Raw genomic sequence first — 26850 nt, 5'->3', positions numbered from 1 at the left:
TAATGTTATCTTGCATTATGGATTCTAAGGACCATTAAACTTATACAGAAAATTTTTGATTTAATTATGTTGGGTTGTTAAACTCATCCAGAACTCTGTTGCCCATGTCTTATCCCACATGCCCTGTCCTTGTTGATTTTCATTGGTTGCTTGTCCCCCAATGCATCCATTTTAAAGATCTAATCCTCATTTTCAAATTGATCTAGGGCCTCACTCCACCTTGTTTCTGCAATCCTCCACATCCCATCTTGTACCCTCCATGCTTTCAATTCTGGTCTCCTCTATGTTCCCCCTCCCTCCGCTCCACCATTGGTGGAAAAGCCTTCAGCCACCACAGTCCGACACCTCGGCATTCTCTCCTTAAACCCCTCCACTTCCCCACTTCTCTCTCGCACGTTAAGAAGCCTTTTGACCACATTCTTCAGCCACTTCCTTCAAGCCTCCCTGCTTGCTATCGTTCAATCTCCTGTAAAGCGCTAGGGGATTAAAAAAAAAATTTCCATGAAAGAAACCGCTTTAGTTCTGGAAATTAGCTAAAGATTTGCAATTTACATTTCTCTAGTGGTACCTGATAAGGGTTTGATCTTAACCAGAACAGAATGTTTAGCAGTTTGGACTGAACCTACTCATATCACACTATTAACTAAAGACATTGGTCTGATGCTGTACAGGGTATGGGCAGCAGTGTTTGTACAGCGTATGAAATGATTGGCATAACTGTCTATCACTTTCCTTTTTCTCTTTTTGTTTTCTAATGTTTTGTAATTGTCCGTTTTCATTTTCTTCTCTTCTCTCATTACATTTCTTCTCATTTTTGTTTCTCTTTTCTTTCTTTGTTCGTAAAATGAGGCAAAGTGTAGAAAAGGAAGAATTAATAGTAACTTTTACTGATTCACAGTTTCATTCGTTATTGAAGCACCCATGATGGTTTGAACGCTTGGCTAAGGCAGTGAATTGAAGAGTTATCCAGGCCAGAAAAGTTTCAGGTCCAATGCCTGGTTTGTGCTGAGTTAACTGATATCAGCTACATTTAGCCTCAGTATCCCTGAATCAAGAACATAAGAAATAGAAGCAGGAGTAGGCCTTCAACCTCAACTCCACTTTCCCGCCTGATCTCCATATCCCTTGATTCCCCTAGAGTCTAAAAGTCTATCGATCTCAGCCTTGAATCTTCTCTTATACTCAAATATACTCAAAGACTCAGCATCCACAGCCCTCTGGAGAAGAGAATTCCAAAGATTCACAACCCTCTGAGTGAAGAAATTCCTCCTCATCTCAGTCTTAAATGGCCGACCCCTTATCCTGAGACTATGACCCTGAGTTCTAGACTCTCCAGCCAGAGCATCTACCCCATCACTCCACCTCAGAATCTTGTGGGGGCGAAATTTGGCTACTTTGTGCCTGTCGTTGGCGCCTCCGGGGGGGCACTAACGGGGCGCAAATGGGTTATCACCTGGGGTGGGGGGGGTGGGGGCCGAAATAAGCACCTCCTGAGAAATTCAGCGGGGCGTTGCTGAGATGCTATCTGATAGTGCCGCACCACTGCCGGTAGCGCCCTGGACCGCTGTGCCGCTGATAATGGCATCATCACCGTGCACCACACCCTGTAGCAGCCCCTTACCACCCCACGACAGAGATTGGGCTGCGCCACGTGAGGCTGCCGCTGGTGATGTCAGCGCCAGCCTCGCAGGTCGCGAACCAGGCTACCCTCCGCTCGCGGGGCGGTACTTAAAGGGGAGGTGCAGCATGACCCGCGTCGCCACTTTTTTTTGGCCGACCTCCAGGTCAGCCCCCTGTGGTGGGCCGTGGCGTGGTCCTGGCCACCATCGCCCAGCCCGGCATTGCGTCTCGGTGCTGGGCTGCGGCCGCGGCACCACACTGCCCTGGTGGCCTAGTTGGGGCCATCGGAGGCCCTGCGGAGTGCGCAGCGGTCCTCCCCTTTAACTGAAGGGGCGGGGCATTGAAATGCGGCAGCGCCCCAGTGTCGCCTCGGTTACCGCCCCACCAGGAAGTGGAGCACCCGACATTGCGCCCCATTTCCTGGGCGGGGCGGTAAGGTGAATTTCGCGGCCTGGGCGCGACTTCCTTGCTGGGCACGAGATGTCCCGCCTCGCCAACGTAACTGGCCGCTACCGAATTTCACGCCGTTTGTGTTTCAATGAGATCAACTCTCATTCTACTAAACTCCAGAGAGTATAGGCTCAATCTCTCCTCAGAGGAAAATCCTCTCATCCCAGGGATCAATCTAGTAAACCTTCGTTGCACCGTATCTAAGGCAGGTATGTCCTTTCTCAGATAAGGAGACCAAAACTGTGCACAGTACTCCAGGTGTGGTCTCACCAAGGCCCTGTACAATTGTAGTAAGACTTCCTTACTCTTATACTCCAAGCCCCTTGCAATAAATGTACCAGGAAGATGACTGGGCTTGTGGAACTGTATCCCAGTGTGCAGTCCACACCTTCAGGAGAGATGGGGAGAGGCAGGAAAAAAATGCGTTAGACATATGTTGTTAAAACTTGAGGAGTAAATCAAATCATTGCACTGCTCAAGGAAACTTGTTTTATGGAATATACTAATCAGATCAAACTTCCACCTCAAAGCTATTAGGTTCAAAGTTTCTGCATTAACTCAACTAAGTTAAGGCTTGCAACAGGCCAACAAAGACCCTATGGCCAAAGATCAGCAGAATTAATCTCTGCATCACACAGAAATGAAAGGAATGATATGAAAATGACCAAAAATCGGAATGTATTTTCTTTTTTAAAGAGGAAAGGTTTGACGGGGTAGATGTAGAGAAGATGTTTCCACTTGCAGGGGAGACCAGAACTAGGTGCCATAAGATAGTCACTGATAAATTCAATAGGCAATTCAGGAGAAACTTCTTTGTCCAAAGAGTGATGAGAATGTGGAACTTGCTACCACAGGGAGTGGTTGAGGCGACTAGCATTGATGCATTTAAGGGGAAGCTAGACAAGCACATGAGGGAGAAAGGATTAGAAGGATATGTTGATGAGGTTAGGTGAAGCGGGGCAGGAGGAGGCTTGTGTGGAGCACAAACACTGGCATGGACTAGTTGGGCCGAATGGCCTGTTTCTGTGCTGTCAATACTATGTAAAAAAAAAAGTTCTATCTTCGTGAAACTTGGATAGTTCTACATAAATTTACTTTAAGCTTCGGGAATGTTTCCAGCCCTGTTCTAACCCCAAATGTTCCTACATACAACATTACCAGTTAAATGCGGGTGTCATTGCTACATATCGGAGGCGGGGTGGGTTGTTGAATACTTTCATTTCCTGTTTGATGCTGTAATATTTTAGTTTTCAGATTCATCCCTGTGAAGGTAATATGGCCAAAAAGAATAATTATTTTAAAATTTTCTAACTGTAGAATGTATTTTTACAAGCACAGAATAAAGATATCAGTTGTGGTTTTAAATAGTTTTTTTTTGCTTTGCATAGTAAAAGTAATTGACGTGTGTCAGCGGAAACGGTCATGAATGGAATCCAGTTCACATCAGTATTCCGAGCGTGTTGCCGTAGCTCCCGCTGAATACCCCTGTGAGGAGCTCCAACTTCTACACTGTTTACACAGATGCAGACATCCGGCCGCAACAGTTGACTGGTGGCTGTGCAGAGGAAGAACAGTAGCGAGGTGCAGGCGCGTCCCCTGCAGTACTCTTCCCTCATGTCTACAAATAAGCAGCACAGATTAGGGAAAATAACCAGGACACATATTTACTGATCTGACCCTGTTGGTTGGTCATTGACACCGATACTGTAATAATCGAAACCTCTTAAAATTGTGAAATAGTGTGAGCTCTCCAGATGCATTTCCAATCCATCCAGCATTAGCACCAGTACCAGTCTATCATTGAAACAGAGGAAATGTGCTGTATTTAATTAGCCCATGCCTTAGTCTCACTGGGATGAATCATGTGGTTGGAGGGATGAGATTTTTGAGTCTTGCATACAAAAGCCTCTAAGTATTCTCTGGTGTGTCATAATGCATCACCTGATACAACCAACATCTCGAGGATCCAAGTTGAACGAGTCATCTGGCAGTCCTGATGGTTTCAAATTCGCCAGAGCACATTCTGGGAATGCAATGCAAACAGACAATACTTTCAGCAAATGTGTCAGCCGGCAGTGGGAAATTAATTGCCTCATATCAAAAATTTTCAACACAGTTTTCATTAAAACAACCTATTTGTTTAAGTTTGAACTTGGGAGTGTGATGTCTCTGCAAGGAGCTGCGCTATTACTGGTGGTAATGAAACTTGATGCCTGGAAGTAGCAGCAAGCCTAGGCCACTGGTGAGTTTCCAACTTCGCCATATCCAAGTCATCACAGAGTCATAACGGCACAGAAGGAGGCCATTCGGCCCATCGAGTCCGTGCCGGCTCTCTGTAGAGCAATCCAGTCAGTCCCATTCCCCCGCTCTATCCCCGTAGCCCTGTAAGTTTATTTCCCTCAAGTGCCTATCCAGTCTCCCCTTGAAAACATTGAGTGTCTCCGCTTCCACCACTTCCATCGGCAGCGAGTTCCAGGTCCTCACCACTCGCTGCATAAAAAAGTTTTCCCTCACGTTCCCCCCTGTATCTCTTGCCCAAAACCTTAAATCTGTGTCCCCTAGTCCTTGTACCATCAACTAGTGGGAACAGCCTTTCCCCGTCTAGCTTATCCAAACCCGTCATAATCTTGTATACCTCTATCAAGTCATCCCTCAACCTCCTTTGCTCTACTGAAAACAAATCCAGCTTCTCCAACCTGTCCTTGTAGCTAAGATCCCCCATCCCCGGAACCATTCTGGTAAACCTCCTCTGCACCCTCTCAAGGGCCTTCACATCCTTCCTAAAGTGTGCTGACCAGCACTGGACGCAGTACTCCAGTTGTGGCCTAACCAGTGCTTTATAAAGGTTCAGCATAACTTCTCTTAAAGTGTAAATGGCATGGTGGGTTTTGGAGAAAAAGGGGGAACTTGTCTGACGACGGGAGGGGATGACCGCCCTGCTCAAGCGGCACAGGATTTTCACCCTGTTTTTTAAATGATTTCTCTTGGTGGAGATGAGGACAGACCAAAGTCGGCCTTGTATCCACCACTGTACAAAGATTCTGCTCCCTGGGCAACACCGCTGCAATCGTTACGGTTGATGTCCTGTCTGGCTCGGATAGAGACGCCACCATTTCTGGGTAAACTGAATTCTTGCCATCTTTCTTTTCCAAAAGAAAGATGCAGTAAAATTTCCAAACACTGCTTCTCGCTGTACGCTCTGTGGTTGCTGAAAATATTACTGATGCAGGATGGAATGACTCTGCTTAGCAGGAAAAGGCACGTTACAAATTTTACACTTCAAGCCGTGTCGCCTACACTGGAATGGGCAGTACATCTGCTGCAGTCTGCCCGTATAGTAATAGTGCATGTGTTTACAATTCAAAACATCATAGACTAAATTCATAAAAGGAAAACTTCATTGAAAATCTATAATCTAAGTTTCCTTACCTTTTTGTGCGCGGTCTCCAGTGGTCTCTCTAAGGACAGCTGGTTAGGCGGGCGAATACCTGGAACAACAGGGAGGAGCAGGCGTGACACGTGCTCTGCCAGCTGATGGCCTGTTTTTGCATCGGGGTCCAAAAACTGGCATTAGGACCTCGATTTGCATGTTCAAGGCACCTTAACGCCTGTTTCAGGTAAGCCTCCTGCATCCTTGGAATCCGGCGCATTTCCGGGGCGGTCCAGAACCTTAATCTTTCGCCCAAAGAATGGGCGCAACGATATCCAGTTTCTCCCCCTTTATGTTGTCAACTAGCAGGTTGACACCCCCAAGATAATTTATAAATTAACTCGAAGAAAGAACGAACTTGCATTTATATAGCGCCTTTCACAACCCCAGGGCGCTGTACAGCCAATTAAATACTTTTGAAGTGTTGTCACTGGTGTAATTCAAGAAGGAGTTAGATATATTTCTTAAGGCTAAGGGGATCAAGGGATATGGGAAGAAGGCAGGGACAGGGTACTGAATTTGGATGATCAGCCATGATCGCATTGAATGGTGGAGCAGGCTCGAGGGGCCGAATGGCCTACTCCTGCTCCTATCTTCTATGTTTCTATGTAATGTAGGAAAAACAGCAGACAATTTGCGCACAACAAGCTCCCACAAGCAGCAATGTGATAATGACCTGACATTCTGTTTTTAGTGATATTGGTTGAAGGATAAATATAGGCCCCAGGACACTGGGGATAACTCCCCTGCTCTTCTTCAAAATTGTATCGTGGGATCTTTCACGGCTACCTGAGAGCGCAGACAGGGCCTCGGCTTAAAGTCTTGTCCAAATGACAGCACCTCCAACAGTGCAGCACTCCCTCAGTACTGCACTGGAGTGTCAGCCTGGATTGGAGGGTGCAAAAATGATTTACAAGATGATACCAGAACTGAGAGGTTATACCTATCAGGAAAGACTGAACAGGCTGGAGCTTTTTTCTCTAGAAAAGGGAAGGCTGAGCGATGATCTGATAGAGGACTTTAAGATTATGAAAGGGTTTGATAGGGTAGACATAGAGAAGATGTTTCCACTTGTGGGGGTGTCCAAAACTAGGGGCCATAAATATAAGATATTCACTAAAAAATCCGATAAGGAATTCAGGAGAAACTTCTTTACTCAGACAGTGGTTAGAATGTGGAACTCGCTACCACATGGAGTAGTTGAGGTGAATCGCAGAGATGCATTTAAGGGGAAGCTAGATAAACACATGAGGGAGAAAGCAATAGAAGGATATGCTGATAGGGTGAGATGAAGTAAGGTCGGGGGGGGGGGGGGGGCTCGTGTGGAGCATAAACACTGGCACAGGCCAGTTGTGCCGAATGGCCAGTTTCTGTGCTGGAGATTCTATGTAATACGTAAACCACATTGAAGGTCTGTCTTTTACTATTTTATAAACCAAACAGCTTGAGAGGGGATCAAGTTGTGACATATTCAAGTGTTTGGGACGATATAAGCCAGAAAATCATTTCATAAACAACATCCAGATTCAAAGATTGTGTTACAGTCTTTCACAACCGGTTTGTATTATTGAAAAGATAAACAGATTTCCATTTCTTTGCCATTACTGATTTCCTCTTTTCATGTTTTGCCATTTTAATTCATATTTTCCATAGCTGCTGCCATGCTATTATGGTTTTTAAATTTTGCTACAAGCCTTTGCCTCGCAATAAGCGTTTTTAACAAGATTGACTGACCAACCTAGACCAGGATTGTGATAGTGTTACGAACAAAAAGAAAACACTGCAAGTCTGAAACGCAAACTGAAAATCCTGGAAATACGCAGTTGGTCTGCGAGTGCCCGAATAAAGATTGTACCTGAAATATTAACACGTCTTTCCTCTTTATAGCTGCTGACAGGACTGCTGCATATTTCCAGCATTTTCTGTTTTTATTTATGATAATTAGCTGACCGGAGAGAGGATTTAGTCGTGTAGATTTTCCTCTGTGTTGCACTGAGGGAACGCTCAGTCACCAGGTACAGTGAACAGGACCGCAACCGGTCATCCATGGCTCAGTTGGTAGCACTCTTGCCTCTGAGGCAGAAAGCTGTGGGTTCAAGTCCCACTCCAGAGACTTGAGGGCAAAATCTAGACTGTCTCTCGAGCACGAAAGCAGTGCTGCACCGTCGGAGGCACCGTCTTTCGGATGAGACGTTAAACCATCTGCCCTCTCGGGTGGACGTAAAAGATCCCACGGCACTATTTCGAAGAAGAGCTAGAGGGTTCTTCCCGGCGTCCTGGCCATTATTTATATCCTCAAACAACATCACAAAAAACCCCAGATTATCTGGTTATTATCACATTTGTGGACCTTGCTGTGTGCCAATTAGCTGCCGTGTTTCCCACATTATAATAGTGACTACATTTCAAAAGTATCTCATTGGCTGTAAAGCGCTTTGACACATCCTGAGGTTGTGAAAAGGCACTATATGAATGCAAGTCTTTCTTTTTATTTCTGTTGTGTCAGGTGTCAGGTCCCTGCCTCCAACAACACAGCACCAGGATTTCTGAGGCTTCCCCAAAGTAACACAACTGGGCCTGCTGCTGGAGTAGGCTCAGGCCTAATGTAGGCCCTTTAATGAGACAAGTGTTGGGGGGGGTGGGGATATCCCTGGTCTCCCATCTTACTCTACTCTTTGTGCACTCATGGCATCCCCAAATGGAGGGGCACCCAAAGAAACTTGGCAGTGGGCCTGCGCCGAGAGCCTCCATAGACTGGATGGTCCGCAGGGAGGCATCCTGAAGAAACAGGGACGCAAGTTCACTGTGGTATTTTAAGCAATTTTCCCAGCCGTAATACAGGCTGCTCTCACCCATGGAGCCATACCCCAGCATGAGCCAGCACCCATGGAACCTTATCCCAGCAGTAGCCAGCACCCACAGAACCATATCCCAACAGTAGCCAGCACCCACAGAACCATATCCCAGCAGTAGCCAGCACCCATAGAACCATATCCCAGCAGTAGCCAGCACCCATAGAACCATATCCCAGTAGGAGCCAGCACCCATAGAACCATATCCCAGCAGTAGCCAGCACCCATGAAACCATATCCCAGCAGTAGCCAGCACCCATGGAAACATATCCCAGTAGGAGCCAGCACCCATGGAACCATATCCCAGCAGTAGCCAGTACCCATGGAACCATATTCCAGCAGTAGCCATCAGCTATAGAACCATATTCCAGCAGTAGCCAGCACCCACAGAACCATATCCCAGCAGTAGCCAGCACTCGTGGAACCATATCCCAGTAGGAGCCAGCGCTCATAGAACCATATCCCAGCAGTAGCCAGCACTCGTGGAACCATATCCCAGTAGGAGCCAGCACTCATAGAACCATATCCCAGCAGTAGCCAGCACCCATAGAACCATATCCCAAGATGAGTCAGCAGTCTTGTAGCCACATCCCAATACAAGCCAGAGCCTTCAGGAGAGGAGGGGAGAAAATTTGAAGGAAAAAATGAAAAAGCAGAGGTGTGAAACCATTTTTGACGTTCCAAACTGGTCATGCAATAATGATTTGTTCATATGTGCAAAGATCGCAGGAAAAAATAATCATTATTTAAATATACATGACATATAGTCAGTGAATTCATTGTGCCAGGTAGCCAATCGAAAAGATCGCTGCATATTTTCCGCATCTCTAGAAAAGGCAGCAGACTTCCCACGTTTCAGAATATGTCCTCTTAGCCATACCTCCCTGTCCAAAATAAATATTTTATCCTTGATGGGTTCCATTTTGATGTGGTATAGATCATCAACTACAGCAGTATTTCTATAGTTCTCATAGGGGTGTACTGGTACGATTGAGATCAGATGTGTGTGCTGTGTTTGATGTTCCAAAGACGAACAAATGTCTTTGCAGTCAACCTATTTGATGTTACTTGAGAGAAAAACTGAGCTTCCTGCTTACCCCTTAGAGTAAAAGTGAACATTTTCTCCTTTCCTTTCTGTGATCACTGAGCCTACACAGATTTAACTGAAGCCCTGTGTTTTTTTTCCCTCTTTCTCTTGATACACAGATTATCCTTGAAGATAGAAGCAGGGAACAGTTCTCCCCGCCTGGTCTCTTCCAAAGAGGACCTAGCAGGTAAGAAAAGGATTTAACAAATTACTCCCCAATGAGTTTCTCTGGCTGCAAATCTGAAGTAGCCATGGCACAGAGACTGTCTGTGAAGTTATACTTTGTACTTCCCACATAATGTATCAGAAAACGCACACAGAATTACTTCACCAACAAGTCCCGCCTGCCTTATTTATTGGAATTCTTCAGTTCCCACAAGTCAGATTACAACAAACGTTATATGATTAAATCATACAAAAAAGAGCAATGTGATAAACAGGCAAGTATTTTCTTACAGTCCATGGCTGATTTCAAACTGTATTTATGATGTGTGAGGTACATAATGTTCTGAGTTTTGGGCTATCGTTTTACCATGGACATTGCAATGTTTGGACTAAAACCCTACTGTCTTGAGGGTTCTGGCACTATCTCAGTCTCCATTCGTTAATGCAAAGCATCCAGAAAAGACAACAAAGAAAGTTTAGTTGTTTGAACAGTAAGTTTCTGCTGCGGAATGTATAGGGTTCTAAATACAAGCATTTGTAGAGCACACAGACCAGGATTCGGGACACTGCATCACCAAAAGGAATAAAAGTGATTTTTCTACACCAATAAATTATGTTACATCTGAGTGACCCTGTGATTTCTCTCTCCAACTGCAAAACAATTCCTTTATTATGCCTCTCTGTAAGTTGCGGAGAGCAAGTTCTGCAGTAATGGCATCAATCAAAGTAATTTTCACATTGGAGTTAAGTGCTGTTAGCATTGCTTTCATTTTTGAGACCATAACGTGTATACATATTATAAATGTAATGGATGGCTTGCAGTAAGTAATAAGAATGTAGGTTAATTGAGAAGGTCAAAGGGGATTCAAAAAGCACTTGGGCTTCTTCTTATGGTGTCATTGAAAGCCCTCAGTTAAATTACAGCTTTACTGCTCCCTTTTAACAATTCCTGGTTAGGAGGAGGAAGTATGAGTCATTTCCGAGCTGGGGGAATTTCATTAATTCCCTTAGTTTCCAGCACAGTTGCGTGGCAGCTCATAGACAAAGAATATCTGTTAAGCAGCGCTAATCGATGGAGGTACTTTTAGGTAGAAGTAAGCCGTCAAATGTTTGGACGAAAACAGGTGCTAAAGAAAGCTGTCACAATCAAAAAGAGACATTATACTGTAGCAGGCGCATGGGACCACCACCACCTCCAAGTTCCCCTCCAGGCCACACACCATCCTGACTTGGAAGCATATCGCCGTTCCTTCATCGTCGCTGGGTCAAAATCCTGGAACTCCCTCCCTAACAGCACTGTGGGAGCACCTTCACCACACGAACTGCAACGGTTCAAGAAGGCGGCTCACCACCACCTTCTCGAGGGTAATTAGGGATGGACAATAAATGCTGGCCTTGCCAACGATGCCCACATCTCATAAACGAATAAAAAAAAACATATTTGTTTCCAGGCTCAGAGATTCTAGAGCTGTGTTCATACAGTGTATTAACTGTTTATTGCAAGCAACTGATTCCATTAGATTGGCACTCTGTACAAAAGAAGACTGCAGATCAGGACTTGTGCCTCTGCTGAGGTGTATATCTTGCAGTAAACCCCATGTTTTGGGAAGTCATATTGAGCCCTGTATTTGTGTTAACTTTACAGAACCAGTGGCAGCCAACTTGGTGTACATTCAACAAAAGATTTATTTACATATAAACTAAATTCAGTGCAAGTAAGAACTGATTTCCAGACATTTACCAACTGACTGTAGGGTTTGGCATGCTTCAGACATGCTGCTGATCTTTGTACATTAGTTCAGGGGGCTGAGCGTTGGAATCTAAGACGATAGACCCACACAGGGATTTGGGAAATACTCCAGAGGCCCCACACTGGATATGGCGAGTGATTTGTTATTGCTCACGTCAGTCCAGAAACTCACATTTTCACTGCCTCCGGGAGTTTCTCGGCAGCACTGCGATATTCCAACAGCAAATCATGCCACACACAATAATTTTATGCAGGTGTCATTTGATGAAATGGTGTTCCCACACAGAGCTTCGAACGACAGGAGCTGGTCTCTGGAATTTGAGCCTGGAGGTAAGTGTGCTCAATTCAGGGCCCATGCTCCTTTCCATCTTTCACTTACACTAGATAGAAAATAAGGTGGGCTGCAAGTACTCTGCATTGACCTCCGCGTCCAAGTTCTTGCGTGACCCTACTGTCGTGCAAGCTCTGCAGCAACAACAACAGTTTGCATTTATATAGCGACTTTAACGTAGTAAAATGTCCCAGGGCACTTCACGGGAGCGTTATCAAACAGAATTTGACGCCGAGCCACATAGGGAGATATTCGGACAGCTGACCAAAAGCTTGGTCGAAGAGGTAGGTTTTAAGGAGCGTCTTAAAGGAGGAGGAGAGAGGTGGAGAGGTTGAGGGAGGGAATTCCAGTGCTTGGGGCTCGGGCAGCTGAAGGCACGGCCGCTAATGGTGGAGCGATTGAAAAGCAGGGACGCGCAAGAGGCCAGAATTGGAGGAGCGCAGAGATCTCGGAGGGTTGCGGGGCTGGAGGAGGTTACAGAGAGATAGTGAGGGAGGGGTCGAGGCCACGGCTGGCGTTGAAAACGAGGATGCAAGTTTTAAAATAAGGCGTTGCTGGACCAAGAGCCAGCGTAGGTCAGCGCGCACAGGGGTGATGGTTGAACAGGACATTGGTGAGAGTTAGGATACGGGCAGTGGAGTTTTGGATCAGCATCCAGTTTTCGGAGGTGCAAGGTGGACGGACGACCAGGAGAGTATTGGAATAGTGGGATTGCAATAGTGTAAAATTGCCTCTAGTAAATGTAGAAGCTTCATTGTGGGATGTTGCTCAGTGTCAAATCACTTGTCCCATCAGTTGCAATGTGGAGCTAGCAAATAGTATGAACGTTGAGAGTTGTTCCCGAGTGTCACACAGAGGAGAACACTGAGCTAAAGTGACGCCAAGCAATATAGTGAATTGCTTTGCCAGAATACACAGAGCCAATGCCATAATCCTCACTTGCGCTCCCAGCGGTGTACAAACCCAACCTTTCAGGAAAACTCAAGTATTTTTGGATTTAACCCAGAGGTAAACAAGCAGGTTAGCCTCGCCCTCCCAGTAGACAGAACGGCATCAATGCCCACTCGTGTGCTAAATAAGAGGAGAGAAGGTTGGAAAAATGATAACCGGTACATTGCATAACATTGCCATGGGTAACAGCCTGACCTTGGACTTCACTGAAGAGCAGCAGGAAGACTAGGGGGACAGTGGTGTACAGCAGAAAGCCAAGTGCTGCAGTCAGAAAGACAGGTTGGTGAAGTTCTTTGCCAAATCCCAGTAAATTCCACAATTGGGGACCATTACTCCCAATTGGGCATATTTTCAGTGCTGGAACTGCACTCTTTCCTCAGAGACTGGTTAGAGTGTGGAACTCTCTACCACATGGAGTGGTTGAGGTGAATAGCATAGATGCATTTAAGGAGAAGCTGGATAAGCACATGAGGAGGAAGAAAGGAATTGAATGATATGCTGATAGGGTGAGATGACGTAAGGTGGGAGGAGGCTCGTGGAGCATGAACACTGGCATAGACCAGTTGAGTCAAATGGCCTATTTCTGTGCTGTAATTTCGATGTAATTCTAGTTGCTTTTGTTGTGTAGTTTTTGCAAAGAACAGAATATGCTGAGTTTCGCTTACGTAGAATTGCACAGAAATTACAACATGGAAACAGGCCATTCAGCCCAACCGAGCAGTTGCCCTAATCCCATGTGCCTGTTCTATTCCCATATACCTCAGCCCCCTTTCCTTCCACCATCTACCTAAACTATCCCAAATGTTAACATGGTCTCTGCATCAATCACTAACTCTGGTAATGCATTCCACTGCCACACGTTTCTCATGTTCTCTGTCTTAAATCTTTTCTGTTTAGTCATATTTCTGTGTCCTCCTCGATCGAGACCCTTCAATTACTGGAAACAGGCTGTTTCTTTTTACTCTGTCCCATCGCTTCATAATTTTAAGCACCTCTGTCAAATCGCCCCATCATGCCCTCTGTTCCAACAAAATCAGACCGCTTTTAGGATGACTGTTTTTCAAGAATATCATCGGCTGTTACTTCTACTTCTTTGGAGTCTTAATTCAGTCCACTACTGATTCCTGCATACTCATTATTCCACAGAATGTGATTAGATTTCAAATAGTATGATGTGACTGAATTGATGCCACTATTTTCAGTTCCTTTGACCATCATCATAACCTCCTGTCAGTAGGGGCTGAAGTGGTATGATGAGGAAAAGCAACGTCCTTTCAGCCCAGACTGATGGGATGAACATTTCCTGTCACTCAACAACGAACCTCTTTGTAGTCAGCCATGGCTCAGTTGGTAGCACTCTCACCTCTGTCAGAAGATTGTGGGTTCAAATCCCATTCCTGAATCGTGAGCACATAATCTAGGCTGACACTTCAGTACTGAGGGAGTGCTGCACTGTCGGAGGTGCCACCTTTCAGGTGAGGTGTTAAACTGAGGCCCCGTCTGCTCTCTCAGATGGGCGTAAATGATCCCATGGCACTATTTTGGAGAAGAGTAGAGGAGTTATCCCTGGTGTCCTGGCCAATGTTTATCCCTGAACCAACACCTAAAAACAGATTATCTGGTCATTATCTCATTGTTTGTGGGCACTTGCTGTGCGCAAATTGCTTGCTGCATTTACATTACAACAGTGACTACACTTCAAAAGTACTGAATTGCCTGTCAAGCACTTTGGGGAACCCTAAGGTCATGAAAGACGCTTCTTTCCTCTTTCATTCTTACACAAGATCATTTCTTACACACAGAATTTTTAACTCCCACACAGAACTACAACAAAATTGCCCACAGCTCCGCACAAATTGCTGTTAAATTACCTTTTACAGAGAAGCCATGGAATGACTATGTGGGAAATGAAGTCACTCTCACTGTTGCAGCAGAGGGTCCTCTTCTGAATTTGGTTAGAGCACGTTGTTGGTGTGGAGCAGAGTGAGCTACCCATGAACCTGGCAATGCGATTCAGTCTACTGATCATTCAAAGTCTTGTCTGTTGCACTAAAAAAAATGGAATTTTCACATCATTTGAATGAAAGAGCTTTGAATTAGGAGCAGTTGACTGTACCAGGAACCTGATAATGCAATAGCCAATCTGAGAGTCCATGGTTCTGACAACCAGGTGCAAAAAGTATTCCTTTTTTCAACAGTGACGAGCTTCACTTTGATGAAGGAGTTAGATATATTTCTTAAGGCTAAAGGGATCAAGGGATATGGGGAGAAGGCAAGGACAGGGTACTGAGTTTGGATGATCAGCCATGACCTCATTGAATTGCGGAGCAGGCTCGAGGGGCCGAATGGCCTACTCCTGCCCCTATCTTCTATGATTCTATGAGCCCAAAACCTCAGCTGAAAAAAGATATAGATATTTTGGGAGTGACACAGCCACACTTTGATGTTCTTACGGATTTATTCAGATTAGTAATTGTGAGTGGTTGTCGCAGCAGTTTGTCATTTCACTACATTTTCTCTCAAAGGTGCAGTCGGTAGGTGCAGCCAGACTGAAGTTTGTGGCAGTCTTTCAGGTGTTTAAATCAGCAGCAATCTGCGGTGGAAAGTGTGGATTCAAGTTAACATGGTATCAAAATATTTGTCTAGACAGCTTTCAATTTTCAGACAATCAAAACAGCTTCGTATGGCTGGAAAAATGAACTGCCATTTACTGCATTACAGTAAACTCTTAGAAAGGAGTGAATTATTTCAGCAGAGTGGTCGTATTTCAATTCAGGGATCTTTAGCTTCCTGACTAATTACGTTGGTCTTCGAGGCTCTCGTTACGTAATGAATGTCAGCTGCTGCATCTGTCTGCAGTTACTGTATTGTATTATTAATTACTAAATTGCTTGAAATGATTGCAATGTCGGCTCGAGGCACTTGGCAACTCTTAGTCATGTGGGTTTTATCACCATTCTCCAACGTTGACCCTTGTTTACAATAAGATTACCGGTACGCCATTTATTTCAAGGAATTGGTTGGCAAGTTGTGTTCAAAGAAAGAACTGATATGTTCATTACTGAAAATCCTGGCTTTGTCTGCAGCTGTGAGGAGGATGCCATGCACCATTCTCAACATTTGAGTAGGTAATGAGACACTAGGGACAAGGTTTGTGAACAGCATATATTCTTCAAGTTTGCAAAAACTGCTGACACAGCACTAACTTGGCTTGTGGAATATTTTTAAGTGATTTTTCATTTTTTTTTGTGGGGACGGGCAAGGGGACTGAAGCCAACGGCAGAAAGAACAAAGAAGAAAAAAAGGTAATATTTCTACTCTCTGAGAATTCCCTTCAACTCAGCCTGCTAATTTATCTTTCATTTTTAATTCCTAGGGGTTTCCTTCCAAATATATTAATCCTTTATCAATCTGCTCCAGCACAAACTTAACACACATACAAGTCATTTATGTAAACTGTGTACATTGTATTTATGATTGTAATTGAATCTGCCAGTATGAGAGGCTGAGCTACATATGTTTTATATGGTGTATAAATTTACCAGGATCAACCGCAGGACACCCAACCCCATCTTCTGCATTAACTGGTTGGGTTGTTATTGAAGTAAATGATTTGCATGTGGCTGCGCTACAGGACAAGTGCATCAATATCAGGCATGTATCAATGTATCATCCTGCTCATGTAGGCTCCACAGAATCATAGAATGGTTACAGCACAGAAGGAGGCCATTTGGCCCGTCGAGCCTATACTGGCTCTCTGCAAGAGCACCTCAGCTAGTCCCTTTCCCCTGCCCTTTCCCCGTAGCCCTGCATTTTTTTTTCCTTCAGTTACTTATCCAATGCCCTTTTGAAAGCCATGATTGAGTCTGCCTCCACCACCCTTTCAGGCAGTGCGTTCCAGATCTTAACCACTCGCTGCGTAAAAAAGTTTTTCCTCATGTTGCCTTTGGTTCTTCTGCCAATCACCTTGAATCTGTGTCCTCTGGTTCTCGACCCTTCCGCCAATGGGAACAGTTTCTCTCTATCTGCTCTGTCTAGATCCCTCATGATTTTGAACACCTCTATCAAATCTCCTTTCAACCTTCTCTGCTCTAAGGAGAACAACCCCAGCTTCTCCAGTCTATCAACGTAACTGAAGTCCCTCATCCCTGGAATCATTCCTGTAAATCTTTTATGCACCCTCTCTAAGGCCTTCACATCCTTCCTAAAGTGCGGTGCTCAGAATTGGACACAATACTCCAGTTGAGGCCGAACCAGCGTTTTATAAAGGTGGTTCATAACTTCCTTGCTTTTGTACTCTATGCCTCTATTTATGAAGCCCAGGATCCCGTATGCTTTTTTAACCGCTTTCTCAACCTGCCCTGCCACCTTCAACGATTTGTGCACATATACCCCCAGGTCTCGCTGTTCCTGCACCCCCTTTAGAATTGTACCCTTTAGTTTATATTGCCTCTCCTCATTCTTCCTACCAAAATGTATCACTTCGCACTTTTCTGCATTAAATTTCATCTGCCACGTGTCCGCCCATTTCACCAACCTGTCTGTCTTCTTGAAGTCTATCACTATCCTCCTCACTGTTCACTACTTCCAAATTTTGTGTCATCTGCAAATTTTGAAATTGTGTCCTGTACTTCCAAGTCAAAGTCATTAATATATATCAAGAAAAGCAGTGGTTCTAGAACCGACCCCTGGGGAACACCACTGTATACCTTCCTCCAGTCTGAAAAACAACCGTTCACTACTCTCTGTTTCCTGTCACTTAGCCAATTTCGGATCCATGCTGCCACTGTCCCTTTTATTCCATGGGCTTCAACTTTGCTGGCGAGCCTATTTTGTGGCACTTTATCAAATGCCTTTTGGAAGTCCATGTACACCACATCAACTGCATTGCCCTCATCAACCCTCTCTGTTACCTTATCAAAAAACTCAATCAAGTTAGTTAAACATGATTTGCCTTTAACAAATCCGTGCTGGCTTTCCTTAATTAATCCACACTTGTCCAAGTGACTGTTAACTTTGTCCCTGATTATCGTTTCCAAAAGCTTCCCCACTACCGAGGTTAAACTGACTGGCCTGTAGTTGCTGGGTTTATCCGTACACCCTTTTTTGAACAAGGGTGTAACATTTACAATTCTCCAGTCCTCTGGCATCACCCCCGTATCTAAGGAGGATTGGAATATTATGGCCAGTACCTCCCCAATTTCCTCCTTAACCGCCCTCAGCATCCCCAGGATGCATCCCATCCGGTCCTGATAACTTATCAACTTTAACTTCAGACAGAAGCGTTCGAGCAGCAATGTGGAATGGTTGGAAGTATTGATAACTTTTTTCGAGTACTTCCGCCCACCACTTTAAATTACATAAACTGTACTTTTAGTGAAGCCTTTTTCCAGCCAGTTCGTACAAGGTCAGATTATAGATAACTTGGGCCATACCTGTAAGAGTACTGATAATGTTTTAAGCAAGGTGTCAAATAGGTGCCACAGTAGCTTAAAGAGATCAAATTAATTTTAATGTCAGCACGACATATGCTTTAAAATATAGTTGATTATTCGCATTCATTGTGGAGCTCAATCTGTTATCACCTCAGCAGCTATATGCAAATTCACAATTCGTTTTTTGTACCTTGTCTTTTTAACAAGCGCGTTTACATTGATTTGATCTCTTCAGAAGCACCTTGTACACCTCATTATCAACTGGCCCTATTAATTAATTATGACGTGTAGTCTCTTTTGTTATGTGGACAATGCAGCAGTTTGTGCACAGCAAACAGCAAGGTTCCACAAACATCACTGGCATGAAAGACCAGTTAAGTTGTTTTGATGGTGTTGGTTGAGAGACTGATAGTGGCTAAGACAAAGGGAGAGCTCCTCTTGGAATACCGTCAGGGGATCTTTTACATCCATCTGAACAGACGACGAGGGCCCTCTGTTTAACTGAGTTCATCTGAACCCCCATATCAATAAGATGGCGCGATATTTGGCCCAAGCAATCGAGAGTGTTTATTTCTTTTTTAAATCAGCCAAACGGCTTTTTAATGCTCAGCAAAAAAATAAAATCTCCTGAATACGAAGTAGAGAGTTAAAATCATACAGGAGTAACGAGAAGAAAAAAAAAAGTATTCGGCAGAATGCCTCCACAAACCCACACAGAAAACAGACCTTGGTGTCCTATCTGGGCAAGGCGTATGTTTAACAAGATTATAAACATATGGAGGCAGTCAACAGTGTCGGGTCTTTCTCTGAGGTTTTATTCAGCACCAGGAGGATTTGTAGCCAGCTCAAGACACTGGTTACGTAAGCATGTTTGGTTAGAGAACAGGAGCAGAATTCAAGTTTCGAACCTGTGGAAAAAATATTGTCTGATGAGGGCACAATGAACCTTTCAGTAATTCTCAGTGCTGGTCCAGTGAAAGATAAAGAAATTCAATCTCCCCAAACAAGAGACATCACGTTTGTCGGGCAGCGGTAATAATTTGAAAATGTTACTGACATGAAATTCCAACCCGCATTGCGAATGAGTAAACTGAGGTTGTGAGACGGCAGATGATCAGAACTTTCCAGAGGAATTAACAGGCGCTGTTAAAATCACTTGTGTTAAAGAATCTGGAATGTGACATCTGTTCGTGTCTTTATTGCACAGTAATATCAAAAGTACGGCAGCCTTTAAAATGTTACAATGCAATTGATGCAATTCTTTCAAGGATTGTGAGTTTTCTTTCAAGACTTTGAGACAAACCTGGCAAAGTACTGAAACTTCGAGAACGCCACGTAATAATGGTCTGTCACAATGCAGCTTTCCGCATTCCAGAGGAGATGGCTCATTGGTGATAATTTGTGCCTTTTCACGAATGTGATCAAACCATAACACAAACTGGGCAGCCAGAAGTGAGTTCTAATGGTCTTTCCACAAGAGACACATGGAGCCCCACTGTTGCCAGGAGGATTTTAAAATATTATTATTTTCCTTTTCTTTGCCCACGTAGCCTTCTCTGTGGTCTCCCCCCAGCCCCCGCCCCCCCCCCCCCTCCCATTGCCAGATACTCATTGAGAGCAGGTAGCAGGCCCATCTTGTGCAGGTCTCTAACCAGCCATTAGGAGGTGTGTGTTATGCTATGAGTTGACTCTACCCGCTGCCTTCCACTCCTTTCACACAGCAAGTGCCTTACCATATCCGTCACTTCTCCAGGTGGTTCTGGTGGCCATCGTCTGCCCTGCTCCTTGGACTGGCGCGTTGTCCCATTCTACCATTGAAATCCTGCTTGTCCTGTGGAAGTAAATGATCACTGAAGACTTGGCCGGAATTTCTAAATTAATTTCACAGTGCAGCACAGACATCAATCATTAATGGATCATTTCTGTGCGTGCTTCAGGAGCCTGGTAGCAGATGTTTGCATTGACAAACCGCATATTGATGAATGCAAATCCCAGCTGTCTTTCAAAATCTACTGTCCTCATTGGGCAAACTTCCTCAGCTTCTGCTGTGTTGATAGTTGGAGACTTGTGCAAGGTCAGGCTACAGAACCAAGAAAAGCACACTTCTCGTCATTTAATTATGGAACTGCACTGCCAACAGATTGTTGAACTATATAACCGAAGCAGTGGAATGCCAGTCAGAGGAAGTCATGATCAAACTGTTCCGTGCTCTGGTGAGACCACACCTTGAGTACTGTGCCCACTCAGACACAAGGGAGACATTCAATCATTGGAAGGAATGTGGAGAAGATTCACAAGGCTGATCCCTAGTCTTAAAGGTTTGAGTTACAGGGAAGGACTGGAGAAATGTGCGCTTCTCAGCTACGCTAGGAAGCATCTGAGAGGTGATCTTATAAAGGACTACGAGATACTACAGTAAATGGTATAGAAAAGATAAATCTAGATAATTAATTACTTTAAATTCAAATGTAGGAAAAGGGGATGGAGGTTCAAACTAGTAAAAGGCAAATTTAGGACTAATATCAGGAAGTTCTTCACATGGACTGATGTATATAGAATAGTGCAAGCAAAATCATTGGAATCATTTAAGAAATAGGATGCTGCAATGGGAGAACTTTGGGGTAATTCTGAATGGAAGAACTAAGATAGGCCAAGGTTTCTTCATCTGTAATTATCTTGTGATGATGTGATGGTACACAGGAGTTATCACTCTGTTGACGATTTATTCCCATAATTAGTAATTAAGTATTTGTTACGATTCGGGCTTTCTCACAAACTTGCGTTCAAAGCAAAAAGTGAGTTTTCACAAGCAGATTTCATTTTCTGTGAACTGAAAGTAATTGCCACATCCCTCCTTGCATTGCTCAATGAATGCCCTTGAATACTTTGACTCATCTAAACCAATGTTACAAATCGGCACTCCTGGCACAGAGCTTTGAGCGTAGAGTTCAAACTAAAATTCATGGACATAGAGTTGTGCAGGAGGACACAGACCACCATAGTCAATGGAAGGTCCATTCTTCGGAAGGTCTTACACCCAAAGTCTGTGCCCATCTTTTCTCTTTACAGATGCTGGTCGACTTGCTGTGTATTTCCAGCATTTTCCATTTGCGTTGCTGTATAATTCAATTCATTTTGGGTACTGGGAGAGTCAAATAATATAGATTGCGTTGTCCTTGGAATAGAGATTAGGGAAAATGAAGACAATTGGGGTAAAATGACACCAGCTGTACCCAGTGAGTGTCTTCATTGAGTGGTGTCCAGACGTCAAGGCAGCTGGCCGTTATCTGATTTCAGGGTTCGGTTGCACCTATGTGTATGAATCTGTTTTATTTTTACTCTTCAGCATGTAAAATTTCAAATAACTGAGCAGAAACCAGATTTCATAAAAAGTGTAAGAAACAGAGTATGTTAGAAGTTGCAGATAGGTGTGCCTGGCTGGACCTTATTCAATGCAAGAGTACTGTTCTTAGTTATAGTGAGAATATCACTGGGCTACTGGAGTTACTGCTAGCACGGTGTTTTATTATTTATTAAAAATGATTGCATTTTGTTTTTTATTCATTTTTGTCAGTTGCAATTTCAGTATTGTCATTTTTGGAATTTAATAACCATTCATTTAAAAAATGATAGCTGGAATTTTGTTGTTGCAACTCTACTCAACAGAAAAATGTTCCACTGAACATATCCGCACTAATATACCTGGTCCCCTATCTAACTTAAGGCATTTTTACCATGATGGAGTGTCACGGTTTGCAGGTGCGTGGCTCTCTTGCTGTTAGTGGCACACCTGACCTAAAACAACCAGCCTTTGTAAATCTGATGTCAATTGGTGAGAGCTGGGGGCGTGCGGGGGCGGGGGTGGGAAGGGGAGGGGGCGATGATTCAACCTGGATTCGGTCTGCCAAGACCCAAAATGTAATATTTTTCTCTCCACAGATGTTGCCTGGCCTGCTGAGTTTTTCCAGCATTTTCTGTTGTTATTTTGGATTTCCAACATCCGCAGTATTTTGCTATCGTTGCATATCCAAGCCTTCAGTATGAAATGGCTTCACTCGTCCTTCCTCTGCTACTGTTGTCATTCATGTTATTAAAAGTGCTAGTCTTTTCTTCCAACTGTCTCACAGCATTTCACATGAGTGGACCTTGTCCCCATGATCCAGAAGCTGCACTCTTTCAATACCCAGGATGAATAATTATGCCAATTTCTGCAGTTTGCATTGACCGCTCCTCCATTTTCAGTAGGGAACTAGTTGGACCATTAATCTTGGACGCTGGACGAAGGTAGATGGAATATCATTACACGGATCGGACCTTTTACAGTCTGTAATGAAATACCGTATTTATTTACAATTTAAAGAGTACACAGGAGTACAGGAGACAAATTTGAAATTAGGCAATATTAGACGTACAACAGTCAATCATAAAGTACATGTACTTTACCCTCTTCAGCAAGAACGTCCCAAGGTGCTTCACAGGAGCATTATCAAACAAAAACTGACACCAAGCCAAAGCAAAAGACATTAGCACAGGTGACCAAAAGCTTGGTCAAAGAGGTAGGTTTTAAGGAGTGTCTTAAAAGAAAGAACGATAAAAAGACTTACAATTATATAGCAGCTTTCACAGCCACCGGACATCTCAAAGTGCTTTACAGCCAATGAAATACTTTTGGAGTGTTGTCACTGTTGTAATGTGGGAATGCGTCTTAAAGGAAAAAAGAGAGCTGTAAATACAGAGGGGTTTAGGGAGGGAATTCCAGAGCTTTGGTCCGGACAGCTGAAGCCACGGCCACCAATGGTGGGCCAAAGGAAGTTGGAGATGCACAAGAGGCCAGAGTTCGAGGAACGCAGAGTTCTGGGAGGGTTGTCAAAGTTTCTGCTCTTATAGAATTTTTGGTTCTTGGAATCATCTCACTTCCAGAGTCCAGTGTGGTCTTTCTACAACAGCAAAAATGTTCCTGGTTATAAACCATATTTCAGATAAAACTGGGGGAAGCCCACAGGATACACAGGTGTTAAACCAGGTGAATGCTTTTGCTGGCACTATTTACCTCATCAACCCAGCAGAATGAATTCATCATGCAGTCAAATGTGAGAAGTCACACAACACCAGGTTATAGTCCAACAGCTTTATTTGAAATCACAAGCTTTCGGAGCGCTGCTCCTTCGTCAGGTGAAGGAGCAGCGCTCCGAAAGCTTGTGATTTCAAATAAAGCTGTTAGACTATAACCTGGTGTTGTGTGACTTCTCACATTTGTCCACCCCAGTCCAACACCGGCATCTCCACATCATGCAGTCAGTCAGTGGTGCCTCACATCTCTTGCTTTCCAAACAATGACGCACCTTACATAGAATCATAGAATGGTTACAGCAGGGATGAAGGCCATTCGGCCCGTCAAGCCCTTGCCGGCTCTCTGCAAGAGCACTTCAGCTAGTCCCACTCCCCCGCCCTTTCCCCGTAGCCCTGCAATTTCTTTTCCTTCAGGTACTTATCCAATTTCCTTTTGAAAGCCATGATTGAGTCTGTCTCCACCAACCTTTCAGGCAGTGCATTCCCGATCATAACCACTCATTGCGTAAAGAAGTTTTTCCTCATGTCACCTTTGGTTCTTCTGACAATCACCTTAAATCTGTGCCCCCCTGGTTCTCGACCCATCTGGCAATGGGAACAGTTTCTCTCTATGGACTCTGTCTAGACCCTTCATGATTTTGATTACATGTTCACTTTGTGCCTTTAGAGACCAGTGCCTGCATGATCTACACTCCACCTTCCACAGAAGTGGGGAGAGCAAGTCACACATGAATCAGTGCCTAACGTGCTGCGTGGTCAGGAATACATCCATACTGATGATGTCTTGGAACTCTTTTCCTAAAAGTAGCGTCAGGATGTCCTAAAGTATCACCTCACATAACTGCACATGTCACCTTTCTGGCCTCCAGTTCCTGAAGGATGAACCAGCATCTGATTCCTCTCCTGGAAATGGCATATTCCTCAGCTCTTCCATTTTACAAAAATATGCCTGTACTTTTGTTAATTCGCTTACACTGTTATCAGTGTTGGGACGGTTTCAGTGCCTAGGAGTGAATATTGGAAAGAGATGGTCCCAGTTCCTAAGCAAAGACACAAGCACGCCCCTCAGCTTATTTCATTCAGCGCTACCACTGGAAATATGTTAGAACTAATTGTTTAGAAATAAAATCTCGCTATATTTGAGCACCAACCACCTCCTTGCTCACTGACGATTTAGTTTCCTGGAAGGTCATCCAACAGTCAAACTTTTCATTCACAAAATTAAAAGCTGGCTGCAGTTTTCGACCGCTCGATAGACAATCTTGCGTTGGTGCTAGGTATTTAGTAAAGGTCCTGGTGGAGAGCGCTGGCTCAGACTTGCCATTTGACCCCACAAGAACTTGCTTAACTGGCTGATTTTCTTAATAACTGGTCATCCGCTGCCAAAAATCCAAAGTAGCATCACCACCGCGCGTTACAGGTTAGCGTCGGGGTCACACTTTGCAGCTGTTGTTCTTCAGTGAGCTGGAGACCTGTTTGTGGATGATGTCCCGCTTCACCGCTTGATCGCTTCAGCGGCATGGCTGACCAGCTGTGGTTGATTTACTAAATCAGACCCCAGTCAAGAATCTCCAGTGACTGAGAAACGAATTGCCTTGGAGGACCAAAGTGCCGAACTTCTAGCTGGCTCAATATGTTGCAGCCAACCCTCCTCACTCGCTCTTCCTGATCCTGTCTTGAAAGAGCAGGTTAGCAACTTGCACATTTCATATCTCACACGCTGATGAAGTTGCTTTGTGTGCTGTTCAGGCCTGTCTTAACTAATCTATTGGTAAAAACTCCTTCCATTGAAAACCAATAAGACAACATCCTTCATTCAGCTAGTTATATCACTTGTGCAAAGGGCCCCAAGCCATCTTAGGTGTCCTCGGTAATGCCCAGAACCGTACTCATTGCTGCGAGTTTGTTGGCTGGACTCCATTAGATCTTGTGAACAAATCATAATGAATGCAGCCATCCTGCTGATTTGGTAGATGTCATTGTGTTATGTGGGATCATGTCTGGGGCAGCACCGATTTAACTACTTCCTCCATGTGTGAGCCATGTGTGACACAATAACTGGCTCCTTCCCAATCAGGCTGATCTCTTTTAAACAGCATCCGAACTTGGAAGTGTTTACGGGCAGATTAACATTTCTGTAATTTGTTATACATGTGTCAACCTGTGTGACCGTTTACTGTCATTTTGGTTCTTTAATCAAGGAAAATAATTTGGTCATCATTGGGACTGGGTTTTTATTCCACATAGAAACATCTTTCTATATAATGTGTGATTCAGTGTTGAACTCTGACGAGGCACCAATAATCTTTATTTAAGAGGTGACTTGAGTATTTCTCTTTATGGTCTCACCAGTTTTTTTCCCTCACCTCCTTAGAGCATTGACTCCACGCTGGGGTAGGGTTGCTCGGGTGCTCGTCATTCTCCACTACCTCACCCCGTAGCCATTCTCCATCTCTAAGCCTTGATGGCGAGTCCACCTGACCGTGGAGTGGGGATAGGGACACTGCAACTGACCTCTGTGTTCCTACTGGAATTTCAAGCAGATGTGGATGTCGGGTGAGGCCTCGTTCCCCCCCACCCCCCCCCCCCAATAATTGTTTAGCCTTCTGAGAAGAGGAGGAATTGGGAGAAAATTACAGGGGTGGGGAGAGAATGCAGTGTGCACACAAGTGGAGGATGGTTCATCAAAATGAAGGCACAAGGTGCAAAATGGAGTGTGTCGGCGTAAGTAGCATGTTTGTTAAAGGGCGGAAAACAAATAGTGGCTAGTGGGTGTCTCTTGGTCTGGAAGGCTGTAAACAGTGGTGTCCTCCAGTGGTCAGTGTTGGGACCATTCCTCTTCTCAATGTGTCCAAACGATCTAGACTTGGCTATAAGGAACAAAATATCCAAATTTGCAAATGGCACATCAAGAGAGAGTTCAAAGAGGACTGTACAGGAAACTCTCGTTTAAACGGCACCTAAATATCCGGAATTCTCTATTAACCGGCAAAATTCTCACTCCGAAAACAACACCTCAATAACCGGCAATGTTGCCAAGTCCGAGTCTCCCGCGGTGGCCGAGTTAGTCAGTGGGGGTAGTTCTCCAAACCGACATTACTCGGCTTCTTGGCGCTGTCGGAAGTCGGAACATCTCAATACCCCTGTAACAGAAGTCTGACTCTCCCGCGCTGCCGGTAGTCTCTTCCGATCCGCCATTTTACAAGGGTACTGTGTGTCTCCCACGCTGCTGGTAGTCATTGCATTGCATTACCCTCAACTGGCAGTACTGTACTTAATCAAGCATCTTCCACCATCCATTTAACACAACATTCTGTAGGTGAGCACCCAATTACTGTATACTGCACATTTCTTGATTTTTTAATTTTTCTTTGTTAAAAATAGCCTCGGTAGATAACCCTCTCCGTCATCCGGAATTTTTGATCAACCGGCAACACGCTGGTCCCGTCGGTGCCGGATACCAAAGAGTTTCCTGTAAATGGTTTCAGGAGGACATAGACAGGTTAGTAGTTTGGGCAGACAGATGTCAGACGAAATTTAATGTGGAGAAATGTGAGGCGATACATTTTGGGAGGATGAATAAAGAGAGGATGTATATAATAAATGGTAAACTTTAAAAGGAGTAGAGGAGCTGAAGGACCTGGGGGTTTCAGACATATAAACCTTAAAAGCATGAGGACAAGTTGTGAAGCAATTTTTTTTAAAAAAC

The 26850-nt window shown here is 44.3% G+C and overlaps 1 protein-coding gene across 6 annotated transcripts in view; it reads left to right on the top strand.

Annotated features, from left to right (window-relative positions):
* Positions 1-26850, top strand: part of ralgps1 (Ral GEF with PH domain and SH3 binding motif 1) — a 905396-nt gene that overhangs the window by 725871 nt on the left and 152675 nt on the right. For all 6 annotated transcript variants that reach the window (XM_085965598.1, XM_085965599.1, XM_085965594.1 and 3 more), the window contains one exon: positions 9559-9626. In XM_085965598.1, the coding sequence (XP_085821724.1) occupies positions 9559-9626 (68 nt within the window). The remainder of the gene's footprint in view (positions 1-9558; positions 9627-26850) is intronic.

Source organism: Somniosus microcephalus, chromosome 23 (assembly GCF_052327205.1).
Source record: "Somniosus microcephalus isolate GS21.2 chromosome 23, FLI_Smic_1.0, whole genome shotgun sequence".
In the NCBI taxonomy this organism is placed as follows: domain Eukaryota; kingdom Metazoa; phylum Chordata; class Chondrichthyes; order Squaliformes; family Somniosidae; genus Somniosus; species Somniosus microcephalus.
This window is presented reverse-complemented; position numbering and strand designations above follow the sequence as displayed.